Here is a 27,256-nt window from a genome sequence, read left to right on the forward strand (position 1 = left end):
TTGTGTGGCATCTTACTGAATGCAGAACAGCGGATTGTTCTGTAAATAGTTTGAAATGATTATTTAAAAAGTCAAGGTAAAAGTTAAATGGATGCAAATAACTTTGTTGTTTGCAAAACTTGTGCATAGGATTTTAAAATTGACAATTTATATTTGCATTTAAAGTTATGAAATATGATTCATTAAACATGTTTGTGGTTGTTACAGTAAAAAATATAACTTTTTCTACTCTGATTTTATGTTTTTGTCTGATTTTAGATCAATTGAGTTAATACAGTATGTCAAAATGAAAACATAACCGTAAATTCAGACATGTTAGGTTGTGCTGAAAGGATGATACCAAACAAGGCAAAGTAAATAGTTTTTAAAGGTAAAATGTGGAGGGAAAATCAAAAGTAGTTAAAAATGGCCAATTATACCCTGGGCCCCAGAGGGTTAAACGTTTTTTAAAGTAACGCAATAGTTACTTTTCAAGTAATTAATTACTTTTAGAATATTGTAACTCAGTTACTAACTCGGTTACTTTTTAAAAGAACTAGAAACTATAATTAAGTGCTTTTTCAAAGTAACTTGCCCAACACTAATTATTATATACCAAGTGCTTCTGCAAGAAAAATCAGAGCTAAATGAGAGACATTTACTAGTTCAGTTTCTTATACACCCTTTTTATTATTTCAACCCTCTAGTACAGTATTAATGACCTTTCTCCTGCTGTTCCAAGTCACACGTAGCTGACTGATATTGCAATCAATCAGATTAAAATAAACAAAAGAAAAAAATGGAAGAAAAATATTTTAAACTGTATTTCATGGGTTAAAAATGATTGAAAACATTTAGGAAAGTTTCTAAAATTGAGCCACATGGAGTGTGCTTTTTTATCTCTGACATTCAACATGAATCCATCAGAAGTACACGTAGCATCACAGTTCCTCCTCCTCAGGACAGCAGCAGGTTAACAACAGTTACAAAGTGACGACCTACACCGGGAAACTGATTTGAATAGTTAGATTTTAAAATCATGATTTCACATTTCATTTCCAAATCCAATACAAACTTCCCTGAAATAGCCGGGATTCATGATGTGACCTCTTCCATATATTAACTTTGCACGTTAACAGTTACCCAACATAATATTACACGGTACATCAAATCATTTCATTAAGCAGATGCAACAAGACAGATTTGTAAAGGCTTCTGTGACTTTTGAAACTTTTCTCTTGTGACTATCAGACAGTTTGATTTTCCTGGCGAGATGCTTTTTGTGTGCTGAATATCTGAGTCCACTCTTCAAGCTTTTCCTTTACAGCACTTGCATCAGGTCGGTCTTCTGGTTTCTCAGACAGCAATGAGTTAATAATTTGCTTCTGTTTAAAAACAAGAAAAAACACAGTGTATGTGTAATGTCTTGTGCAGTGAAACCTCTGATAAATAATAAATATATTTTAAAAAATGCATATGTTGTGTCCAGACAACTCAGCAATCAAACAAGATCTTTTATAACTGAGTAAACCAATTAATCTAAGTTTTAGCACTACTCTGCTGATGACCATCCTGTCGAAATTTAAGTACGTTATGAATATGGTAATTTACCTCTTTGGTAAAAGTCACTGAAAACTCTTCGAGGAACCTCTGCCTTTTGACGTCAGGCCAAATCTGGTGTTTTGTGAAGATGATTCACTGTTGTTCCTAGAAAAAGATGATACAATTACTTCATAGCCTGCACTGTACACAGTGCTGCAAGGATTTTTATATAGTTATAATATAGTGCTGGTGTCAGTAAGTGCCTTACTGTGTAACTGATGAGGCTAAGGATTCAGGTGGAGCACCATCTTCCGATGCTGTTGGCCTGATGGACACCTAAAACACACAGCAAAATCCTTTATTTTATGCATATTTCACCCAAAGGGAAGCATTTAATTAAGATGAAATATATGAAAATACCTTGATGTCCCAGTCTGGCTGTTCCTGAAGAGCAGAGCAGGCTAACTCTGCTGCTTTCTGTTGGGCTTCCTTGATGCTATTCCCTTCACCCACAGGATATTCCTTGTCGTCAATTTTTAATTTGTAGAAAAAACTGTGTTGTGAAAAAATGGGAATGTTTTAGATCATTACATTGACAGTTTAATATTGTTGAACATCAGTCCGGTGTTGGTGTCTGAAGATTCAACTGAAAGGACAGAGTTTGGCGTATACTCACTGAGGAACGTGAGACGGGCCATCTTTCTTCACTTCAACATATGAATGGGAACGTTTGGTTTTCTGACAATAGCGGTTGACAAGACTTTTGAAATCTGTCTCTGTAAAGCTGGTGTCCTCAGAGCTAGGAACCGTCTGATCTGAAGCTTCTGCTGCATTGTTTCTCTGTCAAGATACCAAGAAATACATCAGAGAGACAATTGCCCCAGGTTGGTTTTTCATTTCTCTCAAACATGTTCTAGTTAGGCAAAACTAAACCAATTCTTCGCTCACTTTGAGGCACAGAGCTACACCCCTGCGCAGAAGACTCTCTCTCCGCCCCTGCACAGAAGACTCCCCCCTCCAACAACTGGGTGGTGACACTATCCCCAGACAGTATGAGGAGATCCCTTCTCGGGATCAATACCCACAAAGCCCCTGGTCCTGGTAACATCTCTGGACAAGCACTGAGAGACTGCGCTGTGGATCTCACAGATGTCTTCACAGACATCTTTAGTACATCACTGAGCCAGGTTGTGGTTGCCTCAAAGTAGAGCTGGGCGATATGAGATTTTTTCATATCACGATATGTTTTTTTCATTTCAGGCGATAACGATATCTATCACGATATAAGCCAAATAACTATATTTGTAAGATTTAAATGTGCCGTTGCTCACAAGTAAAATGTGAAATAATCAGCAGCTTGTTTTTAAATATTTATTTCCCATAATAAGTTCAACAGGGTAGATGTACTTAAGGAACATGAGACTTTTTCAGATAAATAAAGGCAAATATTGCAAACTACACAAAAGGCAGCCGCTAAAGCGTTTAAGTTTCAAAATAGAACAAATGAAACAGACTAAATTGTCAATTCCACTTAGAAACAAAGTATTAATTCTAAAAATAAATCTTAGTTTGTTTTACAGAAGAACAGACAAAACTGACTAACTTTTGTCAATATCAAATAAACTGAGAACTAAAAGGAAATTCTCAATCTCTCCTTGTTGTATAGCTTAGCTTTTCAAACAGTTGTAACAGTTACTTTAGTCTGACAAAAGCCGAATGATGAATTAGCGCTTCCAGTCAGACACTGAGGCTACGTCCACACGTACACGGGTATTTTTGAAAACGGAGATTTTCCGTTTTCGTTTTAAAAAATAATCCTGTCCGCACATAAAGGGAGAAATGAAGGAAAACGCTGCTATGAACATGCCAAAGCAGCAGGTGGCGCTAGATTCCTAACCGTGCAGAAATGTTGGCCAATCAGAAGTCTAGAAGCCTCGGTGGGAAAAAGTAAACAAAGCTGCGGCATAGAAGCAGAACCGAGTCGTATGTGTGGACAGACAGTAACTGTGTGTATGTGTAAGCATTTAAACACTGCAGAGAGTAGAATTAACAGTAACAGTATTGTAGAAATTCATTTCACCGAAACAATAACGTGGCGCACAGTGTGACGCATGCACCAGTTTATTGTATTTCCAGACTTGCTTTCGGCACAATTTACAGTGCACGCTACTCTGTTTTTTGTCAGACTTGAAATAGCCGAAATACCTTCAAACTACGGAACTTCTATGGCTCTTCCGTTCGACAATCTCTCCGGCATTGGAACCATCATCTGTTTTCTCTTCGGTCACGCTCGGTTGATTTCTCTAGTCGGCACACTCATTTCCTCCATTATGCGCTGGCTCCATTACCCGCTTTCTGCTTCCCAAACAAACACACGTGCGGCTTGGCACTTGTGCTGTACGTAACAAGTGACGCGACGTGACACTGCGGCTGTGATTGGTTCGGCTCTGCGCTACTTTATTTGGATTGGCTGACCTTTTTTTTTTTTTTTAAGAGGACAAGAGCGGCGAGGTCTATCGCGATAGCTTAATTTCTCTATCGAGTAAAAGTTATATCGCGATACATATCGTTATCGTTCTATCGCCCAGCTCTACCTCAAAGCCTCCACCATCATTCCTGTACCAAAGAAGTTGTCTTTAACGACTACCATCCTGTCGCACTCACCTCCATCATTATGAAGTGCTTTGAAAGGTTACTCATGCATCAAATCAAGACCTCTCTTCCCCCCAACCTGGATCCATACCAGTTCGCATACCGGTCAAACCGCTCGACCGATGATGCAATTTCATCTGCCCTTCACTCAGCCCTCACACATCTGGACACTAAAGACTCATACATTACAATGCTGTTCATAGACTTCAGTTCAGCATTCAACACGACCATTCCCCATAAACTCATTCACAAACTGGATCTGCTGGGCATCACCACCTCGCTGTGTAACTGGCTGCTGGGTTTCCTGACAGGAAGACAGCAGACAGTACGGGTCGGCAGCAACACTTCCAGCACTAAAACACTGAACACTGGGGTTCCTTAAGGATGTGTGGTGAGCCCCCTTCTCTTCACTCTGCTGACGCACGACTGCACACCATCACATAGATCCAACCTATTCATCAAATTTGCAGATGACACAACTGTGGTAGGTCACATCAGCAACAATGATGAGACCTACAACAGGAGTAAAGTTAACAATCCGGCCTAGTATTGCAGCAAGAGATGCTCTATAGAGTTGAAGTCTGATAAAAATCTGCAGGCAAATACAAAGTTGTTTAGGCATGAAGGTGAAAAGCAGTGTCTTGCACATGATTGTACATCATTTATATTAAAGCCTTGCACCAAAGGCTTTTCATACCTTGACTCGGTTGATGTGTTCCTTGTATTGTTTTCATTGCTCTCATTTTCAACAGCATTGTTAGGGAATAAAGTGAAGATATTTTATAGATTTTAAATGTGGAAAAGTCCTGACTCTGAATATAACACCAACTTCGCATCTTTCCACTTATGAGAGAAGATTATTGATACTCACTAGTGTCGCATTGCTTTTTTTTTTTTTTAAATTTAGTAGGCTTTTATAAATGTCGTTTAATCTTTCAGTATCATAGTTTTTACTAAATATTATGAGAAATGACAAACCTGGTCTATAGTCAGGCCCTGCAATGAGGACTCAATGGACTCCCTTAGGGAGAAGAAGAGGGGCATTGTTAGCATGCTATGCTCATTTTATATAGTTATAATATAGTGCTGGTGTCAGTAAGTGCCTTACTGTGTAACTGATGAGGCTAATGATTCAGGTGGAGCACCATCTTCCGATGCTGTTGGCCTGATGGACACCTAAAACACACAGCAAAATCCTTTATTTTATGCATATTTCCTCCAAAGGGAAGCATTTAATTAAGATGAAATATATGAAAATACCTTGATGTCCCAGTCTGGCTGTTCCTGAAGAGCAGAGCAGGCTAACTCTGCTGCTTTCTGTTGGGCTTCCTTGATGCTATTCCCTTCACCCACAGGATATTCCTTGTCGTCAATTTTTAATTTGTAGAAAAAACTGTGTTGTGAAAAAATGGGAATGTTTTAGATCATTACATTGACAGTTTAATATTGTTGAACATCAGTCCGGTGTTGGTGTCTGAAGATTCAACTGAAAGGACAGAGTTTGACGTATACTCACTGAGGAACGTGAGACGGGCCATCTTTCTTCACTTCAACATATGAATGGGAACGTTTGGTTTTCTGACAATAGCGGTTGACAAGACTTTTGAAATCTGTCTCTGTAAAGCTGGTGTCCTCAGAGCTAGGAACCGTCTGAACTGAAGCTTCTGCTGCATTGTTTCTCTGTCAAGATACCAAGAAATACATCAGAGAGACAATTGCCCCAGGTTGGTTTTTCATTTCTCTCAAACATGTTCTAGTTAGGCAAAACTAAACCAATTCTTCGCTCACTTTGAGGCACAGAGCTACACCCCTGCGCAGAAGACTCTCTCTCCGCCCCTGCACAGAAGACTCCCCCCTCCAACAACTGGGTGGTGACACTATCCCCAGACAGTATGAGGAGATCCCTTCTCGGGATCAATACCCACAAAGCCCCTGGTCCTGGTAACATCCCTGGACAAGCACTGAGAGACTGCGCTGTGGATCTCACAGATGTCTTTAATACATCACTGAGCCAGGTTGTGGTTGCCTCAAAGCCTCCACCATCATTCCTGTACCAAAGAAGTTGTCTTTAACGACTACCATCCTGTCGCACTCACCTCCATCATTATGAAGTGCTTTGAAAGGTTACTCATGCATCAAATCAAGACCTCTCTTTCCCCCAACCTGGATCCATACCAGTTCGCATACCGGTCAAACCGCTCGACCGATGATGCAATTTCATCTGCCCTTCACTCAGCCCTCACACATCTGGACACTAAAGACTCATACATTACAATGCTGTTCATAGACTTCAGTTCAGCATTCAACACGACCATTCCCCATAAACTCATTCACAAACTGGATCTGCTGGGCATCACCACCTCGCTGTGTAACTGGCTGCTGGGTTTCCTGACAGGAAGACAGTAGACAGTACGGGTCGGCAGCAACACTTCCAGCACTAAAACACTGAACACTGGGGTTCCTTAAGGATGTGTGGTGAGCCCCCTTCTCTTCACTCTGCTGACGCACGACTGCACACCATCACATAGATCCAACCTATTCATCAAATTTGCAGATGACACAACTGTGGTAGGTCACATCAGCAACAATGATGAGACCTACAACAGGAGTAAAGTTAACAATCCGGCCTAGTATTGCAGCAAGAGATGCTCTATAGAGTTGAAGTCTGATAAAAATCTGCAGGCAAATACAAAGTTGTTTAGGCATGAAGGTGAAAAGCAGTGTCTTGCACATGATTGTGCATCATTTATATTAAAGCCTTGCACCAAAGGCTTTTCATACCTTGACTCGGTTGATGTGTTCCTTGTATTGTTTTCATTGCTCTCATTTTCAACAGCATTGTTAGGGAATAAAGTGAAGATATTTTATAGATTTTAAATGTGGAAAAGTCCTGACTCTGAATATAACACCAACTTCGCATCTTTCCACTTATGAGAGAAGATTAATGATACTCACTAGTGTCGCATTGCTTTTTTTTTTTTTTTTAAATTTAGTAGGCTTTTATAAATGTCGTTTAATCTTTCAGTATCATAGTTTTTACTAAATATTATGAGAAATGACAAACCTGGTCTATAGTCAGGCCCTGCAATGAGGACTCAATGGACTCCCTTAGGGAGAAGAAGAGGGGCATTGTTAGCATGCTATGCTCATTTTATATAGTTATAATATAGTGCTGGTGTCAGTAAGTGCCTTACTGTGTAACTGATGAGGCTAATGATTCAGGTGGAGCACCATCTTCCGATGCTGTTGGCCTGATGGACACCTAAAACACACAGCAAAATCCTTTATTTTATGCATATTTCCTCCAAAGGGAAGCATTTAATTAAGATGAAATATATGAAAATACCTTGATGTCCCAGTCTGGCTGTTCCTGAAGAGCAGAGCAGGCTAACTCTGCTGCTTTCTGTTGGGCTTCCTTGATGCTATTCCCTTCACCCACAGGATATTCCTTGTCGTCAATTATTAATTTGTAGAAAAAACTGTGTTGTGAAAAAATGGGAATGTTTTAGATCATTACATTGACAGTTTAATATTGTTGAACATCAGTCCGGTGTTGGTGTCTGAAGATTCAACTGAAAGGACAGAGTTTGGCGTATACTCACTGAGGAACGTGAGACGGGCCATCTTTCTTCACTTCAACATATGAATGGGAACGTTTGGTTTTCTGACAATAGTGGTTAACAAGGCCTTTGAAATCTGTCTCTGTAAAGCTAAGAACCATCTGAACTGAAGCTGCATTGTTTCTCTGTCAAGAAAACAAGAAATGCATCAGAGAGACAATTGCCCCAGGTTGGGTTTTCATTTCTCTCGAGCAAAAATGAACATTATCTTACAGATTCCACTGAATCCCGATGACCAAGCTTAGACACGCTTTCCAGAGCATTTTTTGCTGCATTTTGCTTTGCTTCCTTCTTGGTCTTCCCCTCACCACTGGGGTAGGCTTTACCATCTGTGACTGGACTCGGGTTGAATCTGTAAAGACATGAGAGCTTTGTTATATACTGCTCAAATAAAGTATAGGAACAATTTGAAAATACACCAGGTCTCAAAGGAAAAAAACATGCTGCATATTTATACTGATGTGGGCTGGGCAAGGTGTTAAGAACGAGAGGATGCCACATCATTTGATGAGCTGAATTCATAGATATGCAGAAAATTTAAGTGAAAAAATAATGCAGCACGCCAGTGAACTTACTGAAGTTTCACTGCAGCGACTCAAAATGGAACTCAGTAGTTTGTATGCTCTTATGCACGAACAACATCATGCTCCTAATGATACAACGGCTGGTGTCCTCTGGGCTCTCCTCTCACATGTGGACTAGGTCACCAGATCTCTGAGCTCCTGGACAGTTTGAGGCGCAACCTGGTGGTAACAGATCCACTGAAACATAATGTCCCAGAGGTGTTCTTCTGCAAGTTTCAGCCTTTGGGAAGCAATATATCTAGTTGTGTGAAAAACTGAATCTCGATTGCACAAATGTTTTTTTTCTTTTGGCTGCCCTCACTACAGTAGATCGGCTGCCTCCATCTTCCCCTGTCAGAAACATCTTCTTCTATCACACCAACCCTCTGTATGTCGCCCCTCATTACATCCATGAATCTTCTCTATGGTCTTCCTGTTTTCCTCCTGCCTGTCAATTCGATCTTTAACATCTGTTGTACAGTACAGTGGCTTGCAAAAGTATTCGGCCCCCTTGAACTTTCCAACTTTTTGTCACATTACAGCCACAAACATGAATCAGTTTTATTGGAATTCCATGTGAAAGATCAATACAAAGTGGTGTAGAAGTGGAACGAATTTATCATAATTCCAAACATTTTTTACAAATAACTTTCAAATTTTCAAATGACTGAAAAGTGGGGTGTGCGTAATTATTCAGCCCCCTGAGTCAATACTTTGTAGAACCACCTTTTGCTGCAGTCACAGCTGCCAGTCCTTTAGGGTCTGTCTCTACGAGCTTTGCACATCCAGAGACTGAAATCCTTGCCCATTCTTCTTTGCAAAACAGCTCCAGCTCAGTCAGATTAGATGGACAGTGTTTGTGAACAGCAGTTTTCAGATCTTGCCAGGGATTCTCAATTGGATTTAGATCTGGACTTTGACTGGGCCATTCTAACACATGGACATGTTTTGTTTTAAACCATTCCATTGTTGCCCTGGCTTTATGTTTAGGGTCGTTGTCCTGCTGGAAGGTGAACCTCCACCCCAGTCTCAAGTCTTTTTCAGACTCCAAGAGGTTTTCTTCCAAGATTGCCCTGTATTTGGCTCCATCCATCTTCCCATCAACTCTGACCAGCTTCCCTGTTCCTGCTGAAGAGAAGCACCCCCAGAGCATGATGCTGCCACCACCATATTTGACAGTGGGGATGGTGTGTTCAGAGCGATGTGCAGTGTTAGTTTTCCGCCACACATAGCGTTTTGCATTTTGCGCAAAAGGTTCCATTTTGGTCTCATCTGACCAGAGCACCTTCTTCCACATGTTTGCTGTGTCCCCCACATGGCTTGTGGCAAACTGCAAACGGAACTTCTTATGGTTTTCTGTTAACAATGGCTTTCCCACCTGAGCTGTAGATCTTTGCAGCTTGTCCAGAGTCACCATGGGCCTCTTGGCTGCATTTCTGATCAGCGCTCTCCTTGTTCGGCCTGTGAGTTTAGGTGGACGGCCTTGTCTTGGTAGGTTTACAGTTGTGCCATACTCCTTCCATTTCTGAATGATCACCTGAACAGTACTCCATGGGACGTTCAAGGCTTGGTAAATCTTTTTGTAGCCTAAGCTTGCTTTAAATTTCTCAATAACTTTATCCCTGACCTGTCTGGTGTGTTCTTTGGACTTCATGGTGTTGTTGCTCCTATTATTCTATTAGACAACCTCTGAGGCCGTCACAGAGCAGCTGTATTTGTACTGACATTAGATTACACACAGGTGCACTCTATTTAGTCATTAGCACTCATCAGGCAATGTCTATGAGCAACTGACTGCACTCAGACCAAAGGGGGCTGAATAATTACGCACACTCCAATTTGCAGTTATTTATTTGTAAAAAATGTTTGGAATCATGTATGATTTTCGTTCCACTTCTCACGTGTGCACCACTTTGTGTTGGCCTTTCACGTGGAATTCCAATAAAATTGATTCGTGTTTGTGGCTGTAATATGACAAAATGTGGAAAAGTTCAAGGGGGGCGAATACTTTTGCAAGCCACTGTACATCCACTATCCTCCTCCTCTGTACATGTTCAAACCATCTCAACCTTGCCCTGTCCCTCTGATTTACTCATTTGATTTACTCATACTGTCCTTTCTGGTCACTTCTAGTGAAAAATCTTTGCATCGGCAAACTTAAATTGGCGGTGCACAAATATCGTGTCTGCTCAGAAAAGGTTCATCCCTGCTGAGTCTTTTTTTTTTTTTTTCCACATGTTAAGGCTCAAAAACGCTTCACCACCCAAGATTAAATTTTGTCTTCTTCTTCCTCCCTGTCTCTGTGACTGCTTTTGAGTGAGCTACCTTGAGTATGTATAGGTTTCGTTTTCACGTAGCCTACGCGGATTTTCATATTTTATAACAAATGAAACTGAAAGTGAGCACCTACAGGTGTTGTACCTGTCGAGATTTGTATGCCCTCCTGTTTCATGCATTTATTTTTTAAAATAATTCAGTTGAAGCATGGTTGAAAAGCAATGTCTGACTTTCATTGGTTAAGATTTATAGAATTTTTATTTATTATTACTTTTGTCAGATTAAAGGTATTTCTATGACCATTATGAGGTTTTTTTCTTTCTTTGACTGAAGGGTACCAACAATTTTGTCCACGTCTGCATCTGAGAAATTTATTGAGTGACAGAGAAAATGGATTTTTGAACTTTACTTACAGTTTCTGGGTTACTTTGTTGCCCTGAGCGAGACCACTATTCAGCACCCTTCCTTAATTTTTAAATTTAAAAAGAAAATAGAAAGAAAAATATTGAGTCAGTGGGCAACACCTAAAAAAGGTATTTCAATTGAATTGCTAACTATGTACAGCACAGAGAACTGCAGTAGTAACTAACTGTTTTATAACTTTATTTAAGCTCAATAATAAAAACTAGACAAAGTAAAAACATAACATTGGGTATAGCATGTTTTCTAAGAAAGTCAGTTTATGAAAATGAAATTAAAAGCAAGATGAATTTCTTAAATATCAGAAATCAAAAGTGTGAATTTCTTGATGCAGTTTTTGGAGAGGTGAAGGTAAAACAGGGATAACAGGATAATCTTTTTAGAAATGTTATTATTTAATGTATTAAAAGTTTGGCTGGAAAATTAACAAATTAATGGCATGCTATTTATTAAGGGAGTAACTGGGATTGGTGAAAAATAAATAAAACTAGAAATAACCTCCATGGCTTAAACAAAAAACAAACAAAAAAACCTTTAGGACATTTCCTCTAATGTAATTCAGGAGAAACATGAGAAATTTAAAAACATAAACTGACACAACCTGACTCTCAACATGCTTAATAAAATAAACCTGTGTTTATTTTGTTGTTTTCATGTCTTTTTTTCACTTACCATTTATCATCGTAATCATCGACCTTGCCACCTTCAGTGCATCATCTGAATAACTCTGTATCATCACATCTACCGTTTTCATCCTGTCTGCATTCTCCAAACGACTCTTTCTGATGGTTGGGAAACGACCTATAGATTCATTCTGCAGGTAAAAGTGGAAACGTTTCAGCTCTTCCTCTCCCAGATCATCCAGCATTTCCAGGAGTTGTGATGCAACAGACGTCGCCATCATTTATCTGTAAAAAACGAGAGGGCATTTTCATCTGAAAGAACAAGAGAGTATCAGTTGACTGTGGATACAGGAGGAAAGACGGAGTTTTCGTCCCAGTCACTGGACCAGCTCTTTATTCTCTCAAGGATACTTAGGTGCATGTGAGTTTCACCAACCAGTCTACGTGTGTTTTGTGGCCTTTTTGCCGCATTGCTGGCAAAAAGTCAGACTATTTCCCAGTGGGTGATTGACTCCATCAGTGTTGCCCTATGTCACTGATTCTCTTCTTAATTTTTATAGACAGAATTTCTAGGTGTAGCCAAGTGGCAGAAGGTTTCCGCTTGGGTGGTCTCAGAATGTCATCTCTGCTTTTCACAGTTAGTGTGGTTCCTTTGGCTTCATCAGGTGGTGGCCTTCACCTCTCATTTGTTATGGAAATGAGATTCAGCACCCAAAATGGTGGAATACCCAATGAGTTACTACCCAAGTGGAGGAATTTAAGTATTTCAAGTCTTGTTTACGAGTGAGGGGAGGATGCAGGAGATTGACAGATGGATTGGTGCTGAGTATTTAAGTGACCCAGCCAGCTGGGAGAAGAGGGAGTGAGAGGATTTTTCCACTCTGTGTTGGTATTCTCAAAAAACCTGAGCACCCTCTCAGAGAGCCAGCTTAGGAGGTTCAGGAACATGATAAGAGCTAAGTTGTTTTGACATAAATACCGCATCCAATTTAAAATACTGCTGCTTACGTTTAAAAATTACCAACAACACAGCACCGAGCTACCTTAAGGAACTCCTTAAATCGTATGTTCCTGCCAGAGCATTAAGATCATCTACTCAGTTACTCTCGGTGCAGCCTAGATCTCGGCTGAAGTCTAGAGGTGACCGGGCGTTTGCCCTGGCTGCACCAGAGTTGTGGAATAACCTTCCGATTGTGATCCGGGCATCCGATTCCATCCAATCTTTTAAATCTCGGTTAAAAACCTATTTGTTTAATCTCGCCTTTCCTGCTTGTTAATGCTCGCACCTGACTCTTAGACTTACTCTATTTTTCCTTATATATATATTTTTTTTTTTTATGGCTTTCGCTTTAATTATGTTTTTATTTGATATGCATTTTATATTACCCCTGTGTATTAGTGGCATTGACCTGTGAGTATATTTGATACTTTGCTAAGGCCTTATAATACTCGTGTTACTTCTCTGTCTCTTATGTTAAGCACTTTGGTATACCGCTGGTTTTTAAATGTGCTCTATAAATAAAGATTGTTGTTGATATGGTTTCAACTGTCTGACTGTCTGACTCACACCTGAAAAATGAGGATGTGCCTCATCTGGGCCTATCAGTGTGGAGCAACTTTGTCTTTGTTTTCAGATTTTCAGAGGCTATTACTCCAGTTTGTTGGCTGATTCTTTGATGCAAATCAAACAGGAACACAATGATTTATAACCCGATTGCAATCAAATACATTACAACTAACGTTTATGTCATTTTATTTTGAAAGGCCTGACAGAAAACAGTTGGACACTGATGTATGTGATTTAATAGTGAGACAATGTTTTCGTTCCAAGAAATAAAAAGGCACCGTTTGTTTATGAAGTAATCAATCAAACACGAGAATAAAATAAAACTGTTTGATTCAAATCAATCAATAATTTATAATCATATGGATTTGTCTTCAAACACAACAGTGATCAAAGTTTATCCTGAACTAAGAGCTGAACATCTGGTCCAGACATCACAGAAGCAAAGAGTCAAACTGTTAAAGGAGGAAAAAAGCAAACTTACAGTTTCTTCACAAAGGCTGTGTCCCAATCCAGCGACTTCACGCTCTGGAGTAAGCGCAGTTCGTGTACTAGTTACGGCGTGTACCAGGAAGTGCGGAAGTGAGAGGCAGAGGTGTGGACTCGAGTCACATGACTTGGACTCGAGTCAGACTCGAGTCATTAATTTTATGACTTTAGACTTGACTTGAAAAAATGTTCTAAGACTTGTGACTTGACTTGGACTTTTACACCAATGACTTGGGACTTGAATTGGACTTGAACCGGTTTACTTGAAAAGACTTGATATTTCACCCCAAATATAAAATTTAACATGCATATTATATAGAGATTGAAAATGTGACGTCATTCAGGGGTAAAATCGCAAAGGATTCTGGGAACTCGTGGCAAGAGGTACTAGCGTACGCAGGCTTTCAATTGAAATCAGTTACACAGCGATAAAAAGAAACACAAAAATGTCAAGAAGCTGTTGTATTATTAACTGCAATAGCCGGTCGCATGACAGCCATGGGAAGCCGACGGGTAAAGAGATCGGTTGTTATCGGATTACGTCGTTGAAGAGAAATTGTTCGAGCCATGTTTCCGAAGTAACAAAGAGGCGACGGATGGCCTGGATTGCAGCCATTCAAAGACCAATTATAACGTCCCAGAACACTCCAGCTCACAGGTTAGTCTGCTCCAAGCATTTCCACAAAGGTCAGTCTGCTGTAGTAGTTAATACGTCATTTTTCTTAACATAATTGGTGATATAGGTTACAAGCAAGTCTGGCGCTGAACAGAAATTGTCGCGCTATGCTCCTTTATTTATTGTGCATAAATAGTGAATTGTCCTGACACAATATTGTGTTTCGCTTCTGTTATTATGGCACATTGACAAAAACATATACTTTTATTCACAGGATAAAACAGTTTTTTGTATCACTAATTGCCCAGTACGATTACAGCATACAGTATTATTGTCACTGCTACATTTCTGTAACGCGTACCAGAAATTATTTCCACTGCTAATTAATTACCATTGAGCTCAAAGGTCCTATTAATAAACGGTTAACGAATGTGTATTTATGACGACGATTTGTGAGACTGGTAAACTTATGATACGTACGATGGTCTTTTGTTCTACACGGTGCATTTCAAGGTCCTGTACCCATCCGTCGGTAAACTGTACCTGGGCTTGTTGCAGTGACTGGAAGTTACTAAACTTTCATGAGTGTATGCGCTCACTCCAAGAAGCGTATAATTATAAATATGCATATAAATATGCTACGATGAGATAGCTGACTTCATCTAACTAGCAAATGTTGTCCAGGCTACGTTGGTGATGCAGTTTTTTAAATGTGTATGATATTTTTGTCATGCGATTTTAAAGCCGGTCCTACAACCGCATCCAAGAATAACATGCAGCTTATCTCAGAACCGTCGGTGAAAATTATTCTTGGAGCTAGGTTTAATTGAGCTGCATTTTAAAGAGGTGCAATTTCACAATTTGTGTATATTTTCTACGTTCACTATTTCGTCATGTGTTGAGAAAAGCACAGATTTAAAAATTACATGGTCTAATATTTACATTTAGCATAACTGCAACATTATTTTTTCGTTTTTTTTTTTAAAGACTCGAAAGGACTTGAAATTCAAAATTTCAGACTTGTGACTTTACTCGGACTTTTACACCAGTGACTTAAGACTCGACTCTGACTTGCCTGACATTACTTGAGACTTGACTTGTGACTTGAGGATAAAGACTTAAGACTTACTTGAGACTTGCAAAACAATGACTTGGTCCCACCTCTGGTGAGAGGCTTGTGAAATGGGACGGTCTAGCCTTCGTTGCGCTGCTCAGGTTGCCTAACAACCATACTAACCATGAGTAACGTTTCATACAGCATTGTTTGACAGAAATGAAGGACAAAAAATGTTTTTTTGTTCATTCATTTTTGTCATGGCATCACTTTGATTTGTTGAGTATCTGAGGCTGAGACCACAGGACTGTAAAAACATGATTGTTGGGCTTCATTTCTGTACTGAACAGTCATATAAGATTAGTTAGTAAATAACAATTAGCTAATGTTGTTCATGAGACTAAGGTCATCTCACTTTGGTAATGTAAATATAATATGGCCAATATTATAGTAATCATTATTAGTTATTACAGCAGTGAACTTGAACTCTGTGTCAAATACTGAGCTTCAGTAAAGATTCAAATTGCATTTATTTATATTTCCTATCACCTTAAATCTTCACTCAAAGACAAATATTTTTGACAGTGTATATATAGATGTATCATATATAACAGACAAATATTGTTCGTTTAATTTGTTGGCATTATTACATTTGGCTCAATGCTTACATATATGTGTAAAAATAAAATGTACAAGCTGTGATAACTGTGTCTGATAAAATGAAGAGAAAATATTGAATATTCCTTTATTGGGTGAGAAAATCAGACCATGTCATAACTGCTTTAAGTCATAAAGAATAGATATCAGAGCCTTAAACAGGCTGACTTCTGCTAAATGGGTCAAACTGGGCAGAAAGTATACAAACACATAACATCCTTATAGAATATGATGTAACACTATAGATCAACTTACCTCAGAATATATAAAGCATATAAACAATTACAGTAATATGATGCAACAAACACAGCAGTGCTACTAATCCAAAATACTCAAAGCTTCATAGAACTGAAACAAACATTTATTTTTAGCTCCATTCTGCTGCTGATACATACTTTAGGTTTCTGAATATTAAACTTGTTGCTGCCTTTCATAGTGTGTAACTTGAAGGCCCTGAGTACTTTCTCCCACACTGAAAACACTGGAATGGTAAAATTATTTGAACATTACCTAATAAGACTGATTCAGGACAGACAATTAGTGATTTTAAACTTTTCTAGCAGTCCTTCACAAACAGGGAACAGTCTGTCTATTCTCTCCATCTGTCAGCTGCTGCTGGCTCTTCCTCCTCCTCTTCCTCACACACTGCTGATGTGCAGCAGTGGGTCCCTCAGTCACACATGGAACTCAAATGTGATAAGCTGCACGATTCAAACAAAAGTGTAACTTATAAATACATGTTCATACGTTTATTACACAATCACCATCTGATTTTGAGTCAGCTAGCTTGTGTATGTATAGGTTTCGTTTTCACATAGCCTACGCGGATTTTCACATTTTATAACAAACGAAACTGAAAATGAGCACCTACAGGTGTTGTACCTGTCGAGATTTGTATGCCCTCCTCAAAACACACGGATTGAAATAAATCAGACGAAGCAACTTTTAAATGTATTCATAAAATTAACATGTACATCAAAGTTAAAGAGAATATAGTTTGTGATTGCTTGCAACATTATAATATTGCGGTTAATGAGTGTAAGAATACAAAATAGGGAAAAAAAAAGGCCTGGGATTGGAACAAAGAACTGAGGTACAGGGCAGGAGGACAATCAACCCCCACCCTCAGGACAGTAGAAAGAGTTACTGAGGGTGAGGAGCAGACAAAGGGTAAACGGGCACTACCATAGAAGGAGATGGGGGTCAAGGTGTCAGCACCTTTGGCCACTGTACTAGTGTATTTCCATTGTGGGGGTGTTTACTGTAGGGGGGAGGAGACCAGAGGATATAACTGTAACTGTTGTGTGGAGTTCTTTAGATCAGCCTTTAGGACTGCATAAGAATGCAGTGTGCTGATCTCCAGATGCATCTGTAAGAATAATGGGTAATAAAAGGATTGTGTAAAACATGGAAACATCTCAGCATGATCTCTACCAGGACTAAAAGAATGGCAGAGACCGGCGTTGTCTCAACAATTTGGTGCCGTGACCCGGATCTTGGTAGTTGATCTCCATTTGGACCTTGGCTGAAGCGGAATGGACACTGAGGTTATTGCCGGCAAAAAACAAGGTAAGCAGAACCTGTTTAATCAAATCTGCATATTGGAAATTAAGATAAATTTCACCCAAAGGTGTCCTGAATGCAGAAGTCCATAAATTTAGATAAGAGTTGTGTGTAGAAGAGAGCTGGTTTCTCTAAAAGTAAGGGTTGGAGTCCCGGAAAGCAGGACTTTCTAAATTCCATTGTCCTTGGATGTGGCTGCCCCTCCTATGAGTTGACTAATTCATAGGCTCAGATGGCGTTTCTGGAACTAGGTTTGAGGCCTGGGAAATTCCGGACCCCCGAATTCTACTAAAACGGTTTGAGGCCGAGGGAGTAGATTGGTTAAATAGTCCTCCCTAAATTCTACTTTGTTGTGAGTTTGTGTTGTAAGAAAACTTAGGTTTGCAAAGTGTGATTGTGGACATGTGCAGACAGTAGCATGTGGCTGAATTTGAAGAACAACAGGTGTGTAGGTGTGTGTGTGTGTGGGGAGGGGGGTGCTCCTTTGAGGACAAAGGAAAGATGTGTGTGTGTGTAAGCTACCTGAGGACCAAAATGGAGGAGGTGTGTGTAAGTGCCCTGAGGGGGAAAATGGAGGTGAGGAGCAAAATGGAGGTGTGTGTGTGCTCCTTTGAAGGGCAAAAGGGGAGACAGAGCGGATTACAGGGGATTATTGGTGAAACAATAATAGTAATAAAATAAGAGAAGAGAAGATGAACTAAAATAAATAAATAAATAAAATAAACAGTAGATTAGTGATATGGTAATGATAAATAAATAACAAAAATTAACTGAGATTTAAAGGTGATCAAGTATGGATGGAGAATTTAATCTAGAACTAGATGAGAGCAGTTGGAGAGAAAAGAAAAGAGAGGTTGGAGAAGTGAGTTAAGAGGTTAATGTGTGGGTTTAAAACAATGGGGTAAAAAAAAGGGGGGGGGGGGTAAAAATGAAAAAGAAAAAGTAACGAAAACAAAACAAAAAAAGAGTGTGGAAGTGTGAGAAGGGAATTGTCTCCAACTGGGGGGAGCGGGTGATGCTGCAGGTCACCAGCTCCCCGCAGTGGACACAAAAGAAAAACAGAATAGGAGTGTGGTTGATGAAAATAAGTAATAATAATATGAAGAGAGTTTTGTTTTTCTCAGTCAAGAACAACTAAAATCTTACTTTCGGGGTTTTTAAGACAGGAGAGAGACACGACTGGAATTAATTGGACATTACGACACAAGGGGAAGTGAAATTAGAAACACTGAAAACAGACACGGACCTTCAAAATAAAGCAGGAAACACACCAACTGAACTCTAACACAGATGCAAACTTAACACTGACTGGGGTGACAGAACATAGGAACTTGAAACGTGGAACAGGAGGGCAAAGAGGACACAAACACTAGTGATAATCACAACCAACCCAAAATAAACAAAACCACAGAATGTTAATAAACTTAAACATAAACACGGAGTCCACAGACTCCGGACCAGGACAGTGAATGATCAAGTTGTCTCAGTGTGTCACTTGCAGGTGGGGAAATGGACCTGGATCAATTCACCACGAGCAGCAGTTGGAAGAAAATTGTAGGTTAACATCATTAGAAACACCCAGCCTGCGTTTTGGCTGAATTGTTTTGCAGCTTCCCTTCCTCATCTTGAAAAATCAAGCTCCATACTACCATAAAAGGAGATGGGGGTCAGGGGGTCAGCACCCTTGGCCACTGTACTAGTGTATTTCCATTATGGGGGTGTTTACTGTAGGGGGGAGGAGACCAGAGGTTATAACTGTAACTGTTGTGTGCAGTTCTTTAGATCAGCATTTAGCATAGGACTGCATAAGAATGCAGTGTGCTGATCTCCAGATGCATCTGTAAGAATAATGGGTAATAAAAGGATTGTGTAAAACATGGAAACATCTCAGCGTGATCTCTACCAGGACCAAAAGAATCGCAGAGACCGGCGTTGTCTCAACACCCTGCTGTAAAGAACTAGACAGTTATGAGTGATGTGACACTTTCTACATAATCACAGATGTTCTCTTCTGTGAGAACATCTTCAATAAATGCTTTCACCAGCTTCAGTAAATGCTTTGATGAAATGATAATGATAAATGATAAGTAACGCAATAGTAATTGATTGATTGATTGATTGAATCTTTATTTTGAACATGTTGAAAAAGTATAAAAAAAAAATAGAATTAAAAGAGACAAATGAACAAAGCAAACAAAAGGAAAACGAGCAACCACAACTCCAAATAACGTCCATGTTCAAAAAGGAGCAGGAAGAAGCATAAGCTTATTTAATCCCACCCCTTTTCCACTATCTAGTATCAATAGACTACAGAAATACCTCCTTGTAATTACATTATATGTTATGTGTAATTTTTTTTTTTTTTTTTAATATATACACATATATGTTTCTATCTATCCATACCTACGTATATACACACATACGCACATATACACATTTTCAATAACCCCATTAACACCTGAAGGATACACAACCTACAATTTTATATATATTTAATATATACATATATATATATATATATATACATATACACATATATATATATACACATACATATACACATATATATATATACATACATATACACATATATATATATACATACATACATACATACATATACACATACATATATACCCATACCAACAAACCCGTGCATGCGCACACACATGAAAATATTAGACAAGAACACCCTATCAAATCTCTACCTTTTCCCTGTACCCTGTAAAAACCATATCCTTAAACCGCTTTTTAAACTGCGCCATGCTTGGACATTGCTTCATATCTTTACTTAGTCTGTTCCACAGCTTCACTCCACACACAGAGATGCAAAAACTTTTTAATGTTGTACGGATACGAGGATGTTTTAAATTTAATTCCCCCCTCAAATTGTATCCCCGTTCCCTTTTAGAAAACATTTTTAGAATATTGTCAGGAAGCAGGTTATTTATTGCTTTATATATAATTTGTGCTGTGAGAAAATGAACCAGATCTGTGAATTTTAGAATTTTTGATTTTAAGAATAGTGGATTTGTATGATCTCTGTAACCAGTTTTATGGATTATCCTTATGGATTATCCTCAAGATTGAGACACTTCTTGAAATTTTGTTATGTATATGATTTATATGAGACTTCCAGTTTAATTTATCATCTATAATCACACCAAGAAACTTATGTTCAAGTACTCTTTCAATTTCCACACCATCTACATGAATCTGCACTTGTGCATTTCTAAGGGAATTCCCAAATAAGATAATTTTAGTTTTACTTAGATTTAGCGATAGTTTGTTCCTGTTAAACCATTTTTTAATTTTGCACATTTCTGAAGTAATTGTATCCAGCAGCTCCTTTAGATTCCCCCCAGAACAAAAAATATTTGTGTCATCTGCAAATAATACTAATTTTAATATATCAGATGCCTTACAAATATCATTTATATAAATAATAAATAATTTTGGACCCAGTACAGAGCCTTGTGGAACACCACAAGCAATGTCCAAGCATGATGAGGAATGGACACCCAGCTTCACAAATTGTTTCCGGTCACTTAAATAATTTTTCACCCATTGCAGTACAACCCCCCTAATCCCATACCATTCCAGTTTATTAATTAATATGTCATGATTGATTGTGTCGAATGCTTTCTTGAGATCCAGAAATACTCCAGCTGCATACTGTTTCTGATCTATAGCATTCGTAATCTCCTCAATTGATTCGATTAATGCCAGAGATGTTGATCTTTTTGATCTGAATCCATATTGACTGTCAGAGAGTAATTTATATTTATCTAAGAATTTGTCTAATCGTTTATTAAACAGGTTTTCTAGGATTTTGGAGAATTGTGGTAGTAAAGAAACAGGCCTGTAATTTGTGAAGTGGCGTCTATCCCCGGTTTTATACAGCGGCACAACTTTAGCTATTTTCATTTTGTTTGTGTCAGGCTCAGGAGGGACTCGGAGGCAGACCGTCACTTAAGTTCGTGATTTATTTACACACACAGACACCAGGTGCGAATATATACAGGTGAGGGGGCACAGGAAGAGGGTCTCCGGGAAGCACAGGCACGGGAAGAAGAGGGCTATGTACAACATCCACTGAAGCTCAGGTAGCTCGGACTCCGGCTTTAGCTCACCAACGGCGGTCCTCAGGCTGGCGAGAATCCTGGCACAGAGAGGAAAGGCAGGTGAGTAGTGGCACGACAGAAACTCGAAAAACGGCTTAGATAAGTGATGACACTGACGAGTGTTACACAATAATCCAGCGAGGAAGCACTCTCAGCAGCCGCCTTAAGAAGTGAGTGAGATGATTGCTTGCAGGTGTCCGAGCCAGGGGCTGGAGCCGTCATGACTCCGCCCCGGTAGAGCGCAGTGCAGGGGAGAGAGAGAGATGCAGCACAACAAAAACACTTGTAGCCATACAGAGTCAGCCGAGAAGGCACAGGGTCATGACAGTTTGGCACTTTTCCCGTCTGAAATGATAAGTTGCAAATATATGTTAGAGGTCCTACAATTCCTTCAATGACCTTCTTGACGATTTTCATGTCAATATCATTACAATCAGTGGATGTTTTATATTTACACATGTGTACAATGTCAATTATTTCTTTTTCCTCCACTGATGTGAGGAACATTGAGTTAGGGTTCCTATCAATCAGGTTTTCACTACAGTCTACTGATGGCAGTGACTCAGGAATTTGTTCTGCCAGTTTTGGTCCAATATTTACAAAATAATGATTAAAGCTGTTGACCTTATCAGCAGTGTTTTCCATAATATTGCCATTATCGATAAAGTATTGTGGATAACTTTGTTGTCCAGAATTATTTTTAATGATACCGTTTAAAACATCCCATATTCCTTTCATATTATGTTTATTGTTGTTCAATATTTTACTATAATACTCCTTTCTACATACACGTATAATATTGGTCAACTTATTTTTGTATTTTTTATATTTATTTTCAGCTTCTTTTGTTCTTTGTTTTAGGTATTCCCTATAGAGTGTATTTTTCTTTTTACATGCATTTTGTAAACCCTTAGTGAGCCATGGTCTATCTGAATATTTGTGCTTTCTGTTGTATTTTATTGTTGGACAGTTTTTATCGTACAACTCCATGAATATTCTTAAAAATATGCCATATGCAATATCAATATCAGCTTCTTTGTACACATTGTCCCAGTCCTGATTTAATAGATCGTTCTTAAATGCAGTCATAGTTTCTTCTGTCCTTACACGTCTGTATCTCAGTTGTTCTTCATGCTGATTTTTCTTATAATTAGTGTCATAAACTGCAAAAACTGGTAGGTGATCACTGATGTCATTAATTAATATTCCGCTCACAATGTTGTTTTCCATATTGTTAGTGAAAATATTGTCAAGTAAGGTGGCACAATGTGGTGTAATTCTGCTAGGCCTGGTTATTTTAGGATGTAAACTCAAACTGTACATAGTGTTTAGGAATTCGTCGGTCATTTTATGCTTTTTTGGATTCAACAGGTCAATATTAAAATCACCACAGATAAACATAACTTTTTGATTTGTTTTAGAGAATATTTCCTCTATGAAGTCATTAAATACTTGAATACTAGAGCCAGGTGTTCTATATATACAGCTAATTATTACATTTTTTTCTTTTTCCTTATAAATTTCAGTTATACATTCTAGTAAATTATCAATTACAGTTGTCATACTTTCTACCACCTTGTAGTTTAGGTTTTTATCCACATACACAGCTACTCCCCCTCCACTCTTGTTCCTTCTATTTACAAAATTCACTTCATATCCCTCCAGTCCAAAGTCCATTCCTTTCTCCGCATTGATCCATGTTTCAGAAATGGCAATAATTCCAAATTTGTCAACTCATTTAGATATTCCTTTATATTGTTGAAGTTGGCATACAGACTTCTGCTATTAAAATGGATTATTGATAATTTATTTTCCGTGTTGATGGTGTGCTTAAACTGTTCATCAGTGAAGTAGCAGCAGTTACAGCTGATGTTGTAGAAGAAATTATTTTCCGGGTCTATATCCTTTTCTAAGTCTAGAACATTATGGTCTGTGTATCGAAATGTTCTCAGTTCCAGATTATCATACAGAGAATTCCAATGAGTTATGTTGATATTGTTGCCGGATGCAGATGAAGTTCTTTTGGACTGTGCCATGTGTTGTGTTGTGTGTCACGTCACATGTGTATTCATACCTCCAGAGTAAGTTGACCTCAGTATTTGTCCAGCTCTTCCATATTTCTGATGACCAACACTTTGGCTTGTTCCGGTGTTCCATTGAGTTTAATGAATACTTTGCAGTTGGTGGTCCATGTATTTTGAATTTTTCCCTGTTTCTTCAAGTAACGTGCTTTCCTGGCAATGTCTGCATTTCTTTTTATCAGATGTTCGTTCATGAAGACATCGGATCCTTTCAGTTTCCTTCCTTGTTTTAACAGTGCTGTTTTCTGTTTTCTGTTTGCAAATCTCACAATGATGGCTGGTTTGTTACTGTCATTTTTTCGGGGTAGAGGGTGGCAAGCCTCAATGTTGTTATAATCCACTTCCACACCTTTGGACCGTAGAAAGGTAACCACTTGATGCTCCGTGGAGTTGACATCTTCCTCTCCTGGCCCTCCTACATTGTAATGATAATGGTTATGAATAGTAACAGTAAAATAATTTTCTAATCTCCACAGTAAGCCAATCACATGACCACTTCAAGATGACAAAGCGACAAGGTGATATATACCAGTTTTTAAATAGTGTTGATAGGCCACGTAAAACCAGAGTCATGATAAACAATATACACGTGTGGTTTTTTTCTGAATACTTTTACTGTCTAAGGACAGCGCTAGCAAGCACTCCCTGCTTATGAGCAAAAAATTAAAAAACAAACAAAACCCCAAAACAGCCCTTTTGTGTTGGTGGAAAAATGTACAATGTCCACCTATGACAAATGATATGGCAACATGACATTTGGTTGTTTAGGAAGAGGGGGAAATTTTAGGAGTGAGAGAGAGAAAGAAAGCAGAAAAAAGAGAGAGTGTGAGTTTTGAGATGTGAGAGATTTGTTACGTTTAGCGTGTTTGGAGTGTGTAGTTAATGTGTTGTCTTTTGTATAGTTTTGTATTGTGTGTGAGAACAATGAGGCGACTGCTGTCTCCAGGTAGAGATCAGGAGTGATACACCTGCTGCTGTCAGACCTGCAGGTATCAGGCTGTGATGTTCTCTTTATAGTGAACAGAAATTTTTGGAGTGGCACAAATAATTTGTGTGGCATCTTATTTAATGCAGGACACCTGATTGTTATGCAAATAGCTTGAAATGGTTATAAAAACAAGGTAAAAGATAAAATGGGTGCAAATAACTTTGTTTTTTGCAAACTTTGTGTATAAGATTTTAAAACTGTTTATATTTGCATTTAAAGTTATGAAATATGATTCATTAAACATGTTTGTGGTTGTTACAGTAAAAAATATAACTTTTTCTACTCTGATATTATGTTTTTGTCTGATTTTAGATCTATTGTGTTACTACAGTATGTCAAAATGAAAACATAACTGTAAACTCAGACATGTTAGTTTGTGCTGAAAGGATGATACCAAACAAGGCAAAGTAAATAGTTTTTAAAGGTAAAATGTGGAGGGAAAATCAAAAGTAGTTAAAAATGGCCAATTATATCCTGGACCAAAGAGGGTTTAACATTTTTTAAAGTAACGCAATACTTATTTTTCCCAGTAATTAATTAATTTTAGAATCTTGCAATTCAGTTACTAACTCAGTTACTTTTTTGAAGAAGTAACTAGTAACTATAAGTAATTACTTTTTCAAAATAACTTCCCCAACACTGGCCAGAGCACATTTTGAATAACACCATGGGCATTTCAGATTTCACACAGGTGGTTTCTTCTTACACTCTAGAAATGGAATGAAGGTAAAGACATGAGTTTTTGTTATATACTGCTCAAATAAAGTATAGGAACAATTTGAAAACACATCAGGTCTCAAAGGAAAAAAACATGCTGCATATTTATACTGATGTGGGCTGGGCAAGGTGTTAAGAACGAGAGGATGCCACATCATTTGATGAAAAAATAATTATCAACCTACAGAGAGCTGAATTCATAGATATGCAGAAAATTAAAGTGAAAAAAACAAACAATGCAGCACGCCAGTGAACTCACGAAGTTTCACTGCAGCGACTCAAAATGGAACTCAGTAGTTTGTATGGCCCCCACATGCTTTTATGCAAGAACAACATCATGCTCGTAATGATACAACGGCTGGTGTCCTCTGGGTTCTGCTTTCACAAGTGGACTAGGTCACCAGATCTCTGAGCTCCTGGATAGTTTGAGGCGCAACCTGGTGGTAACAGATCAACTGAAACATAATGTCCCAAAGGTGTTCTTCTGCAAGTTTCAGCCTTTGGGAAGCAATATATCTAGTTGTGTGAAAAACTGAATCTCGATTGCATAAATGTTTTTTTTCTTTTGGTTGCCCTTTAGGGGTGACTACAGTAGATCAGCTGACTCCATCATACCCCTGTCAGAAACATCTTCTTCTATCACACCAACCCTCTGCATGTCGCCTCTCACTACATCCATGAATCTTCTCTATGGTCTTCCTGTTTTCCTCCTGCCTGTCAATTCGATCTTTAACATCTGTTGTACAATATATCCGCTATCCTCCACCTCTGTTGACTGCTGTTTGACTGAGGAAGAATAAAGTAGTCGTGGTAAGCCAATCACATGACCAATTCAAGATGACAAAGCAACAAGGTGACATATACCAGTTTTTAAATTGAGTCATGATAAAATATATATACATGGTGTTTTTTTCTGAATACTTTCGTCACGTTTACTAAGGACAGCGGTAGCAAGCACTCCCTGCTTATGACCAAAAAATTAAAAAACAAAACAAAAACACCCCTTTTGTGTTGGTGGAAAAATGTTTGTTGTTAAACTCCAGAAATAGAATCAAGGTTTTATTAACCCTCTGTGTGCTGTACCTCCAAATTACATGACTGATTTAAGCTGACATAGCAAAAAGAAAAATTCAGACTTGTGAGGTTGTGCTGAAAAGAATAACACAAAGCAAGGTGAGGAAAAAATAAATAAATAAAGCAATTTGAAGGTGTAATACAAATGTAAAATCAAAAGGAGTCCAAAATGGCCATTTATGTTTTGGACCTCAGAGGGTGAACAAATCATGAAAAATTAGGTTTACATTTTTGTTCATGCCAGTGCAGATTCCTGACATTTTGTGTAAATTTAAGCATGTAACAATTAGATTTTTGCTAACAAAAAAAGTGTGAAACTTAAGTTAGACTCGTGTTTATAAATGAACCACCCATGTTGTGTAGCTTTCTGGATTGGATACTTATTGGGCTACATACTTATTTATTATACAGGCTACAGTACATAAAATCAAAATTCGCATGTTTTATGTAACTAAAATGTTTAATTATGTGGGCTACAGAAAATAATTAGGTTATAGACAATATTTATATGAAAAACGTGTATACTTACTGCATTTGAATCATTTTAACCGTATGTAACCACTTGCACATGTGTTTAAAAAATGGCTTTACTTTTGCCACCCCCACTTGATTTCCTTCTTTAGAGCCATCCCTGGGTGGTCATGTGATGGTCT

At 38.4% G+C, this 27,256-nt stretch overlaps 1 protein-coding gene and 1 long non-coding RNA gene across 2 annotated transcripts; both read right to left on the bottom strand.

Moving 5' to 3' along the window:
• Positions 1–648: 648 nt before the first annotated feature.
• On the bottom strand, positions 649–13,816 carry LOC113034717 (double-stranded RNA-specific adenosine deaminase-like). Its single transcript, XM_026189624.2, has 17 exons — positions 13,725–13,816; positions 11,726–11,961; positions 11,047–11,098; positions 8,007–8,145; positions 7,776–7,918; positions 7,520–7,652; positions 7,368–7,435; positions 7,238–7,280; positions 5,690–5,853; positions 5,434–5,566; positions 5,282–5,349; positions 5,152–5,194; positions 2,198–2,361; positions 1,942–2,074; positions 1,790–1,857; positions 1,591–1,686; positions 649–1,364 (listed from the first exon to the last, which is right to left on the bottom strand). Exons 2-16 carry the CDS (start codon positions 11,955–11,957, stop codon positions 1,605–1,607), a joined length of 1,665 nt encoding a protein of 554 aa, XP_026045409.2. The 5' UTR covers positions 11,958–11,961; positions 13,725–13,816; the 3' UTR covers positions 649–1,364; positions 1,591–1,604.
• A 6,934-nt stretch (positions 13,817–20,750) lies between these two features.
• On the bottom strand, positions 20,751–22,065 carry LOC145419663 (uncharacterized). The gene is made up of 2 exons (XR_013900981.1): positions 21,861–22,065; positions 20,751–21,781 (listed from the first exon to the last, which is right to left on the bottom strand). It is a non-coding gene; the product is annotated as an uncharacterized LOC145419663 (long non-coding RNA).
• Between the last annotated feature and the right edge of the window lie 5,191 nt (positions 22,066–27,256).

Source organism: Astatotilapia calliptera, chromosome 13 (assembly GCF_964374335.1).
Source record: "Astatotilapia calliptera chromosome 13, fAstCal68.1, whole genome shotgun sequence".
In the NCBI taxonomy this organism is placed as follows: Eukaryota; Metazoa; Chordata; class Actinopteri; order Cichliformes; family Cichlidae; genus Astatotilapia; species Astatotilapia calliptera.

What these genes read in the sequence shown, in the direction of transcription:
- LOC113034717 (XM_026189624.2), bottom strand. Translation starts at nt 11,957, where the DNA reads ATGATGGCGACGTCTGTTGCATCACAACTCCTGGAAATGCTGGATGAT. An exon ending in GGCCCGTCTCACGTTCCTCA is followed by an intron (nt 7,653 to 7,775) that starts GTGAGTATACGC and finishes TTCACAACACAG; the next exon opens with TTTTTTCTACAAATTAATAA. An exon ending in GGCCCGTCTCACGTTCCTCA is followed by an intron (nt 2,075 to 2,197) that starts GTGAGTATACGC and finishes TTCACAACACAG; the next exon opens with TTTTTTCTACAAATTAAAAA.